Genomic DNA, 18,459 nt, shown 5'->3' with positions numbered 1-18,459 from the left:
AAAAGAAGACAACAGAACCAGGAGTTGCAGGACAAAACAAGGAAGACTTTCACGTTATGCCGAAGGCATTAATAGAACAAAGATAAAAATTGAAACTCACTTTCACAAAAATATCACCAATGATTTTCCTTTTCTCTTCAGGGTTTGAGGTCATGCAAAGCATTTTTGTAATTCGAGTTCTTGAGGTAGGATCCTTCTTATCCATTGGAATTGTCGTTGTCCCATGTAGAAACTGATGGCTAGCATTGATGACTGGAAAGCAATTAGAGCATATCCGTTATATTTAGAATTTAAGAAGTGTTTGTAAATTTAGACTCATTGCAAAAATTGACTTGCTTAGGTGACAGTGACAGTTTACTTGTCTTCATTCAGAAAAATTAAACATTTGTAGAAACAATTAATTTAAGTCAGTACTTTCAACTTTCTCGTACTTTTTTAAATGTCATTCACTTTTCATCAAGTACATTATTTCCACAATCTTCCAAATTTCACATTCACCCCACTGTTACGATGTTGCAACAAAATTCAGTTTGTAGAACCATCACAATGTAATCACTCTGAATCTTCCACTGCCCACTGTACAGTTGTCAAGCAGATGCACAATAGTACATTTATTGCAATTATTATGTCACTGTAGTTTTATCTTTGAGTATATAAATTGAAGTACACTGCTCAGTTCTTAGATTTTGATACTATTTTTATCGACAGGTAGCATGATTGATAAGGAAAATTTGTGTTTATAATTTATAAATATTTTTTGGCAGATTGCCAGAACTATGAAGAGATAGTCAACTGAAAACGATGTCATTGCAATCTAGTGGTGAACAGCAGAAATCACTAGACCCACAGCTCTGCATGGCACACAACTCCTTCTTTCATATACCAACAACTGGCAGAATGTGTTCCATGCAGTGCACTTAGTGTAAGTACACCGTAACGTATTCAGATATTATTTGCAACGACACTTTCAAATCATACAGAAGACTGATAAATGAATCTCTAATGGTGAGAAAGATATTTACGCCTTATAAAAAATCATAAAGACATGGGCATGATAATCTTGATTTCTTGAAGGTCATTTCAAAATACTGAGGCTGAGGAATGCATTTCAAAATATGACAATTTCAGACTACCAATTTCTGCTCCCCCATAGATTAATAATCACACTTCAAACTCTTAACCATCCTGTTCCATTCACTTTTACTATACAAATGTACTGTTCGGGTCAATATCACACATATTAGTAGTAAGCCATCAACACTTTTGTTGTATTACATTATATTATTAATAATATTGGCAGTGGTGGTGGAGGTGACAATGATGATGATGATGATGATGATGATAATAATAATAATAACAACAATACATAGAGCGTCACCAAAGAAAATGTATTATTTTAATATACACACAGTGCAAATTCAAAACAACAGACAGTTCCATCAAAAAGTCATTCCCAACATCCACCCATATGACACTCTTTGCTTCTTACTCACTGCAGTTTGGACCAGAAGTTGATAATGTGTGTTTTTCATATATGTTTATTATGCTTTCCACACAACACATTTGTTTTGTGTGTGTATTACACTTTCCGCACAACATACTTGTTTTATTGTCTTTGCTTGAAGGACAGAACTTACAGCATGCTTGTTTAATAGGGTTTCTGTTGTTAATGATATGAGCACACCTGCCACTCATTCAGGGTGTAGGATGCTCCTGACCATTCTTATAGAATCTGCTGCTCTTGGAAAATGCTTCCTTGATGCTATGTGTTCTATTACCAGTGCCTTTTCAAGTTCCTCCAAAAATATTCTCCTTCTAGTCCATTTTCTTGCATTCCAATTAGGGAAAATCAAATTCCACAACACTTATTCCTTACAAGCAGCAACATCAAGAACACTGCAGAAAAATATCACGGACAATCTACTGGTTTTTTGTTTGCATGAACCATGGACCTTGCCGTTGGCGGGGAGGCTTCCATGCCTCAGTGATGCAGAGAGCCGTACCGTAGGTGCAACTGCAATGGAGGGGTATCTGTTGAGAGGCCAGACAAACGCATGGTTCCTGATCTGGCCATGTAACATCAACCAAAGCAGCCTTGCTGTGCTGCTACTGCAAATAGCTAAAAGCAGGTGTGACGTATAATTTCATATATATAAATTTTCAGTGCCTGCAGTGTCGCGTCTTTCAGTCTCTCACAAATTTTCATTTTTAAAGGGGATCACTTAAGACTATTTCCCTGGGTTCGGCCCCCAAATTTCTCCCTCATATCACAAAACTGTCGTCTGATGTAGTGCAAACTGAAAAAATTAATTCCTTTTAAAACACAGTTTCGTATATAATTTATATTCAAAACCTTACACCTGTGTCACAGAAAAAATTCTACATCGAGAATACTTTACACAAGTTTAAGGGAAGAAATGCTTCCGATAATTATTACAGTATTTAAAGAACATCAAAATATGAAGAGGCTGAAATGAACAAACAGTGCATGAGACTATGTTAATCAAATCAACTGTAAAAAGCTAAGGATCATATTATTAGCAAAATGAGAAATATGCAAAAGTGAAATGCCAAAATGAGCACTTCTCAATTGGGAGTAAACCAAAACAATCAGAATGGCTGAAAGAGAGCACAATAACATGAGCCATAAACAAATAAGAGCTAAGCAATTAAGCAAATAAGAGACTAGGCAAAAATGAGATGCTAACAAAATGAGAGCTGGCCGAACTCCGTCAGTGCTTATATACGGTTGCGCTCGTGGCGGCACCTTGCGGCCCGTACGCAACACGTGCACGCGCGGCGTCTAGCAGCCCGTACGTAGGTTGTGCGATTGCTGTCGCAGGTCGACCCTTAATCTATGATGTTACACAGGGCAAACTACAGTTGTAATTTATCCTGAGGGCATGCAGCTCTACTGTATGGTCAAATGATGATGGTGTACTCTTGGGTAAAATATTCTAGAGATAAAATAGTCCCTCATTCAGATCTCCGCATGGGGACTATTCAGGAGGACATCATTATCAGGAGAAACAAAACTGGTGTTCCACAGATCAGAGCGTGAAATGTCAGATCCCATAATTGCGTAGGTAGGGGCCGAACGACACAATAACCCTGAAAGAGGGGATTGGAGGGGTGAAATGGACTGTGGTTGTTGTCGTCGGGTTGTGGACCACTGCGGCTGCAGCAGGGACGGAGCCTCTCCATCGTTTCTAGGCCCCCAGTTAACATAAAATACAATACAATACAATACAGTAAATACAATACAAACCAGTAAATACAACACAATCTGCATGAATAACAAGAGTTCAGATGGAAAACCAGTTCTAAGCAAAGAAGAGAAAATATAAACGTGGGAAAAGTATATAGAGGATTTATACAAGGGAGATGTAGTTGAAGGCAATATTATGGAAATGGAAGAGGACTTAGATGAAGATGAAATGGGAGACATGGTACTGCACAAAGAATTTTACACAGCACTGAAAGACTTAAATCGAAATAAGACACTGGGAGTAGGTGACATTCAATTGGAACTACTGATGGCCTTGGGAGAGCCAACCATAACTTAACTATTCCAGCTGGCGTGCAAGATGTATGAGACAGGCAAAATACCCTCAGACTTCAAGAAGAATATAATAATTCCAGTTGCAAAGAAAGCAGGTGCTGACAGGTGTGAAAATTACCGAACTATCAATTTAATAAGTCGTGGTTGCAAAATACCAACACAAATCCTTTACGGAAGAGTGGAAAAACTGTTAAAGCCGACCTCGGGGAAGATTAGTTTGGATTTCAGAGAAATGTAGGAACATGTGAGGCAATACTGGCCCTACGACTTCTCACAGAAGATAGGTTAAGGAAGGACAAACCTATGTTTCTAGCATTTGTAGACTTTCAGAAATGCTTTTGACAATGTTGACTGGAATACTCTCTTTCAAATTCAAAAGGAGGCAGGGGACAAATATAGAGAGTGAAAGGCAATTTACAATTCGTACAGAAACCAGATGGCAGTTATAACGAGTCAAGAGGCATGAAACAGAAGCAGTGATTGGGAAGGGAATGTGGCAGGGTTGTAGCCTATCCCCGATGTTATTCAATCTGTATATTGAGCAAGCAGTAAAGGAAACAAAAGAAAAATTCAGAGTAGGAATTAAAGTAAAGGGAGATGAAATGAAAATTGAGGTTTGCCGATTAAATTGTAATTCTGTCACAGACAGCAAAGGACTTGGAAGAGCAGGTGAACAGAATGGACAGTGCCTCAAAAGGAGGATATAAGAGGAACAGCAACAAAAGCAAAATGAGGATAATGGAATGTAGTCAAATTACATCAGGTGATGCCGAGGGAATAAGATTAGAAAATGAGACACTTAAAGTAGTAAATGATGGTTCAAATGGCTCTGAGCACTGTGGGACTTAACATCTGTGGTCATCAGTCCCCTAGAACTTAGAACTACTTAAACCTAACTAACCTAAGGACATCACACACATCCATGCCCGAGGCAGGATTCGAACCTGCAACCGTAGCAGTCGCGCGGTTCCGGACTGCGCGCCTAGAACCGCTAGACCACTGCGGCTGGCAGTAGTAAATGAGTTTTGTTATTTGGGAAGCAAAATAACTAATGATGGTCGAAGCAGGGAGGATATAAAACGTAGACTAGCAACGGCAAGAAAAGCATTTATGAAGAAGAGAAATTTGTTAACACAGAGATTTAAGTGTCAGGAAGTCCTTTCTGAAAGTATTTGTGTGGAGTGTAGCCATGTATGAAAGTGAAACATGGACAATAAACAGTTTAGACAAGAAGAGAAGAGAAGCCTTTGAAATGTGGTGCTACAGAAGAATGCTGCAGATCAGGTGGGTAGACATGCAACTAATGAGATGGTACTGAATGTAATAGAGAAGAAGATAATTTTGTAGCACAATCTGACTAGAAGAAGGGATCAGTTGGTAGGACACATTCTGAGGCATCAAGGGATCACCAGTTTAGTACTGGAGGGAAGCGTAGGGGATAAAAGTCACAGACGGAGACCAAGAGATGAATACAGTAAGCAGGTTCAAAATGATGTAGGTTGCAGTAGTTACTCAGAGAGGAAGAGCTCTGCACAAGATAAATCATCATGAGGAGCTGTATCAAATCAGTCTTTGGACTGAAGACAAGAACAAAAACAACAATAACAACATATATGTACATGTTGTCTAATCAGATGTTCTATAGATCCTTTGACTGAATTATAGCCTAAAATCGTTTTTGGCTTCTTATCAGCCCTGTCACTGATTTCCATATCATTGTTGAGAGTGCTCATAATTACAACATTCTCATTTCCCTTAGGAATATAATTGACCACTGTAGAGTCATTTGTGAAATAAAATCAAAAGTTATGGACCTTCTTGTTGGTCATATTTTGTGCAAGCTCTGGTTTATTTTTCCATATGGTTTCTAATATTGTCAGTTTTCTCTTCAGGAGCAGCTGTCCCAAATTTTATGATTGTAAAGTTGCCACATGTTACCTTCCGATCTTTCAAATCAGAGAGGAGCTCATCAACTATTCTCATTCCCAGATTTTTTCTGGTAACGCTCTGCTCTGTATAAACTGGGCTTTCAGAACATATGAAGATTTGCTGTCACACAGAGTCCATACTTCGATCCAGTATTTTGTCAGTTTGCTTGGGATGTACTGCTTGAATGGACAGCAGCCTATGAATGCTACTAACTGCTTATCGATGGGCACATTTTCTCCAGTGTAATACAGTTTAGGAAGGACTTCAAACCACTTCTCCCAGATACTACAAACTGCAGCAAGTTTATCAGTATGTCATCATCTTATCGAATCGCAAAACACACAGTATTTTACAGGTTGTTTCTAGGGACATGGTTGCTTGAAATATGTTCTGCCCAATTCCCTTATCCCACAATTTTTTTGTGGACTCCCGATGTGATTATTACACACACTCAAGGAATAAGTGTCCTACATACGCATGAAAAACAGAATCATCGATGTTTGTTCATTGTTGACCATAAACTCGTTGGCCCTTAATATTTGAAACCTGTAACTATTTCATTCTTAAGTGCTGTACAAAATACTACTTCAAATGAACATCAATTATTCTGCTGCTTGAATATCTGGTAACTCCCGGGGTAATCTCAATGACGTTCAAAGCAGGTGAGAAGTTGTGCTAAGCTGTTGGTTGCAACTGTCATTCTGAATTCCCATTTTTTGAAACAGAAGATTGCATACTGATATCAAACAAGCCGTGGACTGTTGTCACTGTCACAAGAACACTCACTTTCAGCTGCATTACTGACATGATCCTACGCTTGTTAAGGTATTTACTAATTCTTCCAACTCAGCATCAGTGAACGGTGTAATCACCATAATGTCGCTATTCAGACTGATCACAAATGACAGATAATTCAAATTTCAATTCAAACTGAGCAGAAACAATGGATAACTAACAGCTTACAAGTGCTAATGACAATTCCATTATTGTAGACACAGACCCTCTGTTGAATGCTGAGAATAAGTATTAGTACAAAATATAATATAAAATCAGAAAGTGTTTGATGTTACAGTAATCATATTTATGTCTGGTCACTGTGAAACAAATGATATATATGCAACTATTAGAGTTTATGATGAAATAGCTTAAAATATATTAAAACTTTTCTAAGCACATACTGCTCTTGCATTTTCAGACAAGGTCACGAAATTTCATAAAGTTATACTGATATTTATATAACAAGAAGGAAAACCATTTTGGGTCGTATAGACCCGAACAGAACAGCACAATTAATTCAATACAAATTCTTCAATGGGTAGTGAGTTACTCAACTTTCAGGTATCGTAATAAATATGACCAATAACAAAATAAATACCATCAGGCAGTGATACATATAATTTGAATGAATCAAATTTGTTTAACCAATAGTTTCCCTGCCTTCACACAAGAACAACTGCATACAAAGAAAAAAACCATACAAATCCAAAATACAGGGCTATTACAAATGATTGAAGCGATTTCATAAATTCACTGTAGCTCCACTCATTGACATATGGTCACGACACACTACAGATTCATAGAAAAACTCAAAGTTTTGTTCGGCTGAAGCCGCACTTCAGGTTTCTGCCGCCAGAGCGCTCGAGAGGGCAGTGAGACAAAATGGCGACAGGAGCCGAGAAAGCGTATGTCGTGCTTGAAATGCACTCACATCAGTCAGTCATAACAGTGCAACGACACTTCAGGATGAAGTTCAACAAAGATCCACCAACTGCTAACTCCATTCGGTGATGGTATGCACAGTTTAAAGCTTCTGGATGCCTCTGTTATGGGAAATCAACGGGTCGGCCTGCAGTGAGCGAAGAAACGGTTGAACGCGTGCGGGCAAGTTTCACGTGTAGCCCGCGGAAGTCAACGAATAAAGCAAGCAGGGAGCTAAACGTACCACAGCCGACGGTTTGGAAAATCTTACGGAAAAGGGTAAAGCTGAAGCCTTACCGTTTACAACTGCTACAAGCCCTGACACCCGATGACAAAGTCAAACGCTTTGAATTTTCGGTGCGGTTGCAACAGCTCATGGAAGAGGATGCGTTCAGTTCGAAACTTGTTTTCAGTGATGAAGCAACATTTTTTCTTAATGGTGAAGTGAACAGACACAGTGTGCGAATCTGGGCGGTAGAGAATCCTCACACATTCGTGCAGCAAATTCGGAATTCACCAAAAGTTAACGTGTTTTGTGCAATCTCACGGCTTAAAGTTTACAGCCCCTTTTTCTTCTGCGAAAAAAACGTTACAGGACACGTGTATCTGGACATGCTGGAAAATTGGCTCATGCCACAACTGGAGACCGACAGCGCCGACTTCATCTTTCAACAGGATGGTGCTCCACCGCACTTCCATCATGATGTTCAGCATTTCTTAAACAGGAGATTGGAAAACCGATGGATCGGTCATGGTGGAGGTCATGATCAGCAATTCATGTCATGGCCTCCACGCTCTCCTGACTTAACCCCATGCGATTTCTTTCTGCGGGGTTATGTGAAAGATTCAGTGTTCAAAACCTCCTCTACCAAGAAACGTGCCAGAACTGCGAGCTCGCATCAACGATGCTTTCGAACTCATTGATGGGGACATGCTGCGCCGAGTGTGGGAGGAACTTGATTATCGGCTTGATGTCTGCCAAATCACTAAAGGAGCACATATCGAACATTTGTGAATGCCTAAAAAAACTTTTTGAGTTTTTGTATGTGTGTGCAAAGCATTGTGAAAATATCTCAAATAATAAAGTTATTGTAGAGCTGTGAAATCGCTTCAATCATTTGTAATAGCCCTGTACATGATATATTATTTTTTATGCTACAAATAAAACGTTTTTCGAAAAACTACTTCAGGAGCTTAACCCATTACATGCCAAAACTTTATTATCTTTTCAACATTTTTTGACTTTAGTGTGACACCCTGACTGATAAATGAAAGAAAAAGGTGTTTTGAAAAAATTCTATATCTTAGTTCAAAAACTATACACTTTCCATTTTTGGTATGGTTGCAAAATCAGCTGTCAAACATAAAGTATTAATGACAATGAAGAGAATTATAAAAACTTCATGAACAAAATAAAAACACTGTTTGTAATATTATACTGTCTCTCTTCAGTCTGAAATGAAACAAAGCATGTGTCATGCACACCAATTTTGAACCTATCAAAAATTTTTGTCTTTTTTTTTATTTGCAGTATGCACATCTCTTCTGTGTTTTACTAGACACAATAATGTGGTTTCCTGGATCTAGTCATACATCTCTGTTCACTAGACATCACATCAGTTTGCTTGCTTGAGATCCTCTGTATTTCAGCATTGATCCTGTTTTCTTTGAAATTTACATCTCTATTCTCCTTTGAACATTCAAAAGTGAGAGCTTCTGATTTGGGTTATCAGTTTGATATGCACACCATGTGTTTACTATGCGGATATCAGTCCTCTGGATGAATAGTGTCCACCACTACTTCTTTTATTTTGTCCTCGTCCTATAAAATGATATCTGCTTGTCCAGTAGATCAACACTTGTTCGCAGTACATACTCTCATGGGAAAGCTTATGATACCTACTCAGAAGCAGTAAGCCTACAAAGGACTTTAGCTCTTCTTTGGTTAGAAGAAAATGTATGTTGTTCTGTTGGCAAACAAAGATTTTGCTTTGTTCTGTAATAATATTCACTAACTCCACAGGAGAAAATTCCTCAACACCTGACACACTGTCATATTTGGTAGACATTCTGCAACAATTTTCGTTGCTCTAATTCGAGTCATTAGTGTTTGCGTATGTTGGTTCACATTTATACAATTAGCTTCTGGAGGTAAATTGGTAACTTCAGCTTCATTCCTTCTGGTTAGAAGTACCTGCTATATCTTGTACAATATAATCATTGTTCAGTGCACTCTCTTCAATGTCTTCTTATGTTATTTCATATACATTGAGGAGAATAATCACCAATTTTAAGTCATAAGCATCATCTTTGCTCACTCTATGGATCACCAGTTCTGCTAGTACTTCTTCAATTGTAAGGCCATGCAGCATGTCTTTATCCAATTGGCATCTTAAAACGTGAGAGGGAATATTTCATTATACTACCTACCCTGGAGAAACACTCATACAATGAAAAGAGGGCAGATCTCAACATGTGTGTACAGATAGGCACACCTACAAAGGAGTGATAATGTAGCCTGCCATTGCCCCACTATTGGCATGTGTAAAATAAACTGATATTACGCTTACTTCAGGAAATCTGAAATATACAGAATCTTGCATGGGTATCAGTTTATGTTCATAGCACACACACTCAGACAACTAAATCACATTCATTGTTGTAAAGAAATTACTGTCAGGCATACAGCTCAGCAAAAAGTGAAAATAGAAAATAGGCAAATTAGTTCCTTTCCTAAATTAAGCTTATTAGAGAAAAATTATTTCTTTTCAATTTGCAGCCACTGCAGCAATCATTTGAGCCTTTAGATACAACAATCAAAGTTAAAAGTTTTATTGCTTATGTAGAAATAAATAAAATATTTGTGTCCCAAAAAATGAACAATGGTAAATAATGGTTTAAGCAACTTTGCTTCGTTTACATGCAGTATGTTCCTTCAGCTGCACAGAAGATTGACTATTTTTCAGCTTTCTGCCTTCCTTGAATAAAACTTAGATGTGGACACAGTTCTTCACATGACATTTAGAAGTAGTCTGCCACAGAGTTTCTACAACAACAAATTGTGGCAATGAGTCAACAACGCATCAGTGTTTACTAACCTTCACAAGAGGAGTGCTATAGCCCAAGCTAAACATGTAGATTATGCATGGATTTTCTTTTTTTTACACTTTGTTTGTGCCGCCTCAGCCAATCTCCAATACGTGCTCAGTCACTCACTCTCACACACACACACACACACACACACACACACACACACATACATCCATGATCGGCACATAATAATAATGATTATTATTATTATTATTATTATTATTATTATTATTATTATTATTTCTTTACTTTCTAAGACGTTAAGTCTGGTTAAAAATGGGACGTGACGCGGACCTTGATCAAGCGTCACTTCCTTTTAACTGTACGGTATATGTTATATTGCATTTAGGAACTTTTGGGTAATTGAACATGTATCAATAATTACGGATTTCTGTAATTGTATATATTAGTTTGGATGTAGCTGTATTGTATAGATGTAATGGTGGATATTGTGTGGTATGACTCCTGTAGTTGATAGTATAATTGGTATTATGTCAACTTTATTCTGATGCCACATGTCCTTGACTTCCTCAGCCAGTTGGATATATTTTTCAATTTTTTCTCCTGTTTTCTTTTGTATATTTGTTTTATTGGGTATGGATATTTCGATTAGTTGTGTTAATTTCTTCTTTTTATTGGTGAGTATGATGTCAGGTTTGTTATGTGGTGTTGTTTAATCTGTTGTAATGGTTCTGTTCCAGTATAATTTGCATTCATCATTCTCCAGTACATTTTGTGGTGCGCACTTGTATGGGGGAACGTGTCGTTTTATTAGTTTATGTTATATGGCAAGTTTCTGATGTATTATTTTTGCTACATTGTCATGTCTTCTGGGGTATTCTGTATTTGCTAGTATTGTACATCCACTTGTGATGTGATCTACTGTTTCTATTTGTTGTTTGCAAAGTCTGCATTTATCTGTTGTGGTATTGGGATCTTTAATAATATGCTTGCTGTAATATCTGGTGTTTATTGTTTGATCCTGTATTGCAATCATGAATCCTTCCGTCTCACTGTATATATTGCCTTTTCTTAGCCATGTGTTGGATACGTATTGATCGATGTGTGGCTGTGTTAGATGATACGGGTGCTTGCCATGTAGTGTTTTCTTTTTCCAATTTACTTTCTTCGTATCTGTTGATGTTACGTGATCTAAAGGGTTGTAAAGGTGGTTATGAAATAGCAGTGGTGTAGCCGATGTATTTATGTGAGTGATTGCTTTGTGTATTTTGCTAGTTTCTGCTCGTTCTAGAAAGAATTTTCTTAAATTGACTACCTGTCCATAATGTAGGTTTTTTATGTCGATGAATCCCCTTCCTCCTTCCTTTCTGCTTAATGTGAATCTTTCTGTTGCTGAATATATGTGATGTATTCTATATTTGTGGCATTGTGAACGTGTAAGTGTATTGAGTGCTTCTAGGTCTATGTTACTCCATTTCACTACTCCAAATGAGTAGGTCAATATTGGTATAGCATAAGTATTTATAGCTTTTGTCTTGTTTCTTGCTGTCAATTCTGTTTTCAGTATTTTTGTTAGCCTTTGTCTATATTTTTCTTTTAGTTCTTCTTTAATATTTGTATTATCTATTCCTAATGTTTGTCTGTATCCTAGATATTTATAGGCATCTGTTTTTTCCATCGCATCTATGGAGTCACTGTGGTTATTCAATATGTAATTTTCTTGTTTAGTGTGTTTTCCCTTGACAATGCTATTTTTCTTACATTTGTCTGTTCCAAAAGCCATATTTATATCATTGCTGAATACTTCTGTCATCTTTAGTAATTGGTTGAGTTGTTGATTGGTTGCTGCCAGTAGTTTTAGATCATCCATGTATAGCAAATGTGTGATTTTGTGTGGGTATGTTCCAGTAATATTATATCCATAATTTGTATTATTTAGCATGTTGGATAGTGGGTTCAGAGCAAGACAGAACCAGAAAGGACTTAATGAGTCTCCTTGGTATATTCCACGCTTAATCTGTATTGGCTGTGAAGTGATGTTATCTGAATTTGTTTGAATATTAAGTGTGGTTTTCCAGTTTTTCATTACTATGTTTAGAAACTGTATCAATTTAGGATCTACTTTGTATATTTCCAATATCTGTAGTAACCATGAGTGGGGTACACTATCAAAGGCTTTTTGGTAATCAATGTATGCGTAGTGTAGCGACCTTTGTTTAGTTTTAGCTTGATATGTCACCTCTGTATCTATTATCAGTTGCTCTTTACATCCTCGTGCTCCTTTGCAGCAGCCTTTTTGTTCTTCATTTATAATTTTGTTCTGTGTTGTATGTGTCATTAATTTCTGTGTAATGACTGAAGTTAATATTTTGTAGATTGTTGGTAGGCATGTTATGGGGCGATATTTAGCTGGGTTTGTTGTGTCTGCTTGATCTTTAGGTTTCAGATAGGTTATTCCATGTGCAAGTGTATCAGGGAATGTGTATGGGTCTGCAATGTAACTGTTAAATAATTTAGTTAGATGTGAATGTGTTGAGGTGAACTTCTTTAGCCAGAAATTTGCTATTTTATCATTTCCAGGGGCTTTCCAATTGTGTGTAAAATTAATTGATCGGGTGACTTCATGTTGCAAAATTATCACTTCAGACATTTGTGGTATCATCTTGTTTGTGTCTGTTTCTGCTTGTATCCACCGTGCATGCCTGTTATGTTGTACCAGGTTTGACCATATGTTGCTCCAGAAGTGTTCCATGTCTGTTATGTTTGGTGGATTGTCTATTTTAATGTGTGTGTTATCTATTGTTTGGTAAAATCTCTTTTGGTTTGTGTTGAATGTTTGGTTTTGTTTCCTTCTATTTTCACTTTTTTTGTACCTTCTAAGTCGTTTGGCCAATGCTTGTAATTTCTGCTTCTTTTCATCTAATTGCTCTATTGCTTCTTGTTGTGAGATTTTACCTAACCTTTTTCGTTTTTTGTCTGATATTTCATTTCTTATAAATTGTGTTAGCTGTCCGATGTCTTTTCTCAGTTTTTCTATTCTGATCTGTAGCCTGTGTTGCCATGCTGGTTTTGTGGGTTTCTTCTGTGTGTTGGTTTGTTCTGATCTCTGCCTAGTGTGTATATTTAGTGTAGTGAGTGCTCCTATATAAACCAGTAGTTGTAACTCTTCCATAGTTGTATTTTCATTTATTTTGTTGTGTATGATTGTGTTGATAGTTTTTATTGTTGTTTCGACTTGTAGGTTATTTGGCGGTCTATGCAAGAATGGTCTGATGTCTGTATTTGTGTCTTTGTATTCTATACACGTCAGCTGAAATTTCTCTTCTATATCTAACACGTGTGTCTCTTCGTGTTCTATTTGTGCTTGTTCTGGTGGCTGTCTTAAGATTTCGTTTTCCTCTGATTGTTTAATTGATGCGTGTTGGTCTTTGTTTGTTTGCTCTGGGATGTTTGAGTCCATTACTGTATTTTCTTCTTCTTCTGATTGCACATTATTTTGTTCCAGTATTTGTTGTACTTGTTGTTTGATGTTTTCTAATTCTGACTGGGGTATCCTGTTATTTTTTATTATTACACGGATCTGATCAGCTAGTCGTTGTTCTGTTAAAAATTTTAATTCCGGGTATCTGGTAATAAATGTTGTGTATACTTGTGATCTGTATCCAGTTGTGTTGGTTCCTAGGTTTGTTGCTTGGTAATAACAGAACATGAGGTGTCTATTAACTTCATCTGACCATCTCATCCTCTGTCTTTGTTTTCCTTCTAGGGTTGTTATTATTATTGTTATTATTATTATTATTATTATGCATTTAAGGGACTAAACAATGGGGTCGTCAGTCCCTCCTTATTATGTCATAATGTAAATAGTGAAAACAATGGAGACTAAGCAGCTCAAACAATACAGGCATGTCAAAGGATTTAAAAGGGTGTGACAGTAGTTGTACCACAATAGGTAAAAGAAAAAAAGAGATAAATTAGGCAGCATCTGCCATAAACGGAGGGGGGGGGGGGGGGCTAAAAGCATGACAAGGTGAGAGGGGAAGAAAGGAACCTGTAGTTGCTTGGTGGGTATCTGCCACATGGGGAGGCTCTCACCCTAACAATCACCCGTAACAATGGAAGTGGAAGAGTATTATAGGTTAGGGTAAAGTCTGCTCTCCCTCAGGAAATCCAGTGCTTTGGTAGTGGCTCTTACACATCATCCGCAAGCACCTGAGGTAGTGAGGTAGGCAAGCTGAGAGTGTGCCAGTAGGGCACACTCAACAAGAGGCCTGCAAAGATGTATGACCCTTTAAGTGCTCTCAACTTCTTTTGGGTCATAGTAGCACGCCACACCAATGTCCAGAGACTCAAAATATTGCACCAGAGTTGTAATCATAAGTCTGGGGCCAGTATCCCAAAGTCAATTTGATCTACTGTAGTTGCATCTTTAGCTAGTCGGTTGGCGAGTTCATTTACTGGAATGCCTATATGGCTCAGTGTCCAGAGCTGTAGAGGTCAGCCAATAGATCCTGGATTTTTGTGACAAAAAGATTTTTGGTATAGCACAGGGCTATACCTTTTAAGTGACTCCTAGAATCACTACAGATCAGAAAGTTCATCATGGCCTGGGATTTGACATACCGCAAAGCCTGAGAGATGGCAACCAACTCTGCAATGTATTAACTGCAGGCACTTGGCAGAGAGTGCTTCTCATGTCCCCTTGAATGTGCAAAAGCGTAACAGACTCTGTCGCTGACTTTCGACCCATCTGTGTAGATGCATATTGAATAAAAGCAATCACAAAGGATTGAAAGAAACAGGTGTCAGAGAAGGATAGGATAAGCCTCCTTTTTGGGGCCACAAGAAAGGTCCATCCTTGTGACACGACATGCATGGTACAGCCCATAGGGGATGTCGAGAGGGAACTCCAGGAACACAGACTAACAGAGCCTGTTGGAGGTCCTTCAGTAGAAAATCGAGTCAGACCCTAGCTGGTCTTCCCAGTTCTGGGCAATGCGCAAACAGTCTGAACTGCTTGTTGTGGAAGTGTTGAGCGACGTAGGTGGGTACGCATTTAACATACTGTGACTGGGTAACTTGCCGGAAGCTGCCGTCATCTAACCCGCAGCAGGGAGACACAGGATTACGCCAGAAGGCTGTCAACAGAGCCGAGGTCCCCATCGGCAACCGCACACCAATGCGACGAACAGAGTCCAGCACGCTCAGTATGGACGGTGCTGCCAACACATAGGCAACACATCTATAGTCAAAGCAGGATAAAATAAGCCCTCAGTAAAATCTCAGAAAAACTATGCGGTTCACGCCCCATGAGGAGTGGCTAAGAAAATGGAGGGCATTTAGCTTCTTCATGTAAGCTACCGTGAGCCAATTGGACATGCAGCAGGCAAGTTAGCTTGTGGTCAAATAAAATACCGAAAAACTGGAAAGTGTCATTGACTTCAAGTAACTGGTCACCAAGATAAATGTCTGAGTGCAGGTGCGAAGTTCGGAGTAGACAAAAAACGCATAACTTGTGATTTTGCAGAGGAAAATTGATAGCCATGGTTCAAGGCCCAGTCACAGACTCTCCAGACAACCTCCTGAAGCTGGCATTCAGCATTGTGCAGTGATGAAGAGGCATAATACAGGCAGAGATCATCCACGTACCATGACAGAGAGACTGTGGGAACCACTGCATTTACGAAACCATTGACGGCAATAACAAACAGCATTACACTCAGAACCAATACCTGAGGGACTCCAGTTTCCTGTACAAAGTGGTTGTTGAGAGTTGCAACTATCCGCATCCAAAAAAACTGAAGAGATAGGAATTTCTGGATAAAAATAGATAAACTGCCCCGAAAACCCCACTCATGCAGTGTAGAGAGGATGTGATGTCACCAGGTAGTATTGAATGCCTTCTGTAGGTCAAGGAACACAGCAATCAGATGTTGGCGATGCACAAAAGCACTGCGCACTCCAAACGAATCAGGTAACTTGTGGTCGACCGCAAAGCCCGAAAGCTGCATTGGTTTCAAGTCATAAACAACATCTATGAATTATCCTAGTCCTTTCTTATTAATTAATTAAGTCATAGGTAAAAGAGCATATATCCCTAGATAATATTGTGGGAGTTCAGTTCAGTAAATAGGGGGAGAATGCAATAGTGCGGGATTCAAAGATACCATTTTGAGGATGTGACTAAGAGAGCATCTGTAGACATGAAATTTACAGAAGTTGGAGTGAGCAAAATCTAGAGGGGACCCCACTTAGTAGCAGAGCCCAGTGTCAACCACCTCCTGGTATAAGTCAGTTGAATATGATGGCACTACTGAATTCAGGAAACGAAATCACAGAGGACAGTAAAGAGAAAACCATAGGAATTAAAGGAGGGCATTATAACACAAGTAAAGGAGAGTCACAAAAAAACCACACCAGAATTTTAACTATTTGAAGAAATAAAGAGAAGTTAATTGGAAACTTTCAAGAAAATCAACAATTGGTAATCACGGAGCTCAGGCAGAAACAGGAAACAGAAAAGAAAAACACAGCCATGAGACAAAAGGTTACTGAAGTCAATGGCTCATATAATGTGTGTATATGTAAGGTACAACTAGACATGGAAAGATATGCCAAAAAAGTAGCTGAGAATGGAAGTACATCTGAAAATCAGGAAGTAGTAGTTCTACAGGTAAATGATATGATAGGAAAAGCAGATACACCGATCATTGTAGATAAAAAAAAAGTACAACAGAATATCGACAGCAGTCTTGAGTAAACAATTAGCAATAAGACAAATTCATCTGTAACTGTGGTAAAATCAATCCAAGTCGCAAACCACACCCAATTTCTTTCATACTCAATTTTTGTGGAAAATAAGATCAAAATCACTTATGTTGTAAATGAGATGAACAATGAGGATTTTGACTTATAGCTATACGGCCAATACCATATAAAATCAATACATTCAATCACCCTAAACAAAAAAATACTAATTTCATAAAATTTTTGCAACATAGGATCTGACCGCATTTTCAAAAATTTCAACAAATTTTACAGAATTGTATCATAGCACTCTGATTTTTGGGTAGATGAATGATATACGAGGGGGAATAAAATATAAACTGGAATTTTTGTTTCACACTTTTTTTTTTAATGGAGATCGGCATGACCTCTGCTCATTGTTTCTTTCATTTCCGCAGAAGTTAAACTGAAGTCCAGAAAATTAGTTTGAAAGGCAAGAAACAAAATGCTTGGGGCACGTAATTAGGCCAGAAGGTGTGAAAGTGGGCAGTTCATGGTTTTCCAACATCTAGTTGCAAGAAAAAACTTAAGGGCTTTATGGCTTTTGCAGCTCCTATCGCTAAATCAAAGGCAGCTGGGTAGTATACAAGAAATACTTGCACAACCTACTTAAGAAAAATAGAGTGTAGTCACAGAAAGGATAGAGGATTAAAATATCATTTATCGAAATGCTGATATTGTCCCACCCACATACCAAGAAAATCGAATTATCCTGTGATGGATATGATAATGATGTGGGATTGCATCTGTATCAAGCACTGGCAACCCTATATGAATTCCTAAAATTTCACTTTTATCTACATGGTTGATAATCTGCAGTGGTAACGGATCACTGGGCTTTGCCATTCCTATTAACAAGTTAACTACGACATGGTAGATTAGCAAGACTGGCTTTAGCTCTACAAGAATTCGATTTTGAAGTAAAGTATGTTCCAGCAGAACAGTATTTGGTTGCTAATGCACACTTGCACTTACCGGTGGGCCTGAAAAGGCAAAAGCACAACTACCGACACCGGAAGACAGAATACTAAGGAACAAAAAGGACATACACCACAAATAAAACACTGGTGCATATGGGAATAGGTGAATTGCTGAAACGAAGTACAGGTGGGGAAGAGAAAATCTGAACCTGTTACTTAGTGTATGAAAGGGCATGGTACCACAGAATGACTACAGACAAAGTGTAGTGGAAATTGTGCATACCAGAACACAAAATAGATGATCTCGTATGGTACACACATTTTAGATACCAACTCTTTGGACCCGGAAGTATGGGGAAAAATAGACAGAATTGTTTATTTTTCAATATAACAAAGAAGATATGACATTTATTGACAACGTGTAAAATTTGCCAGAAAAACAAGACTACTGGCACTAAGTACTAAGGTTTCATGCACCCTGTGCTGACGAAATGGTTTAAAGGGACAGTAGCA

General features: G+C 38.2%; 1 protein-coding gene across 9 annotated transcripts in view; it reads right to left on the bottom strand.

Moving 5' to 3' along the window:
- LOC126457297 (GMP synthase [glutamine-hydrolyzing]) overlaps positions 1 to 18,459 on the bottom strand; it is a 178,771-nt gene that overhangs the window by 81,680 nt on the left and 78,632 nt on the right. For all 9 annotated transcript variants that reach the window (XM_050093475.1, XM_050093474.1, XM_050093476.1 and 6 more), the window contains one exon: positions 101 to 252. In XM_050093475.1, the coding sequence (XP_049949432.1) occupies positions 101 to 252 (152 nt within the window). The remainder of the gene's footprint in view (positions 1 to 100; positions 253 to 18,459) is intronic.

Source organism: Schistocerca serialis, chromosome 2 (assembly GCF_023864345.2).
Source record: "Schistocerca serialis cubense isolate TAMUIC-IGC-003099 chromosome 2, iqSchSeri2.2, whole genome shotgun sequence".
Taxonomy (NCBI): Eukaryota; Metazoa; Arthropoda; class Insecta; order Orthoptera; family Acrididae; genus Schistocerca; species Schistocerca serialis.
Note: the sequence above shows the minus strand (reverse complement) of the source record. Positions and strands in the feature narration are given on the sequence as shown.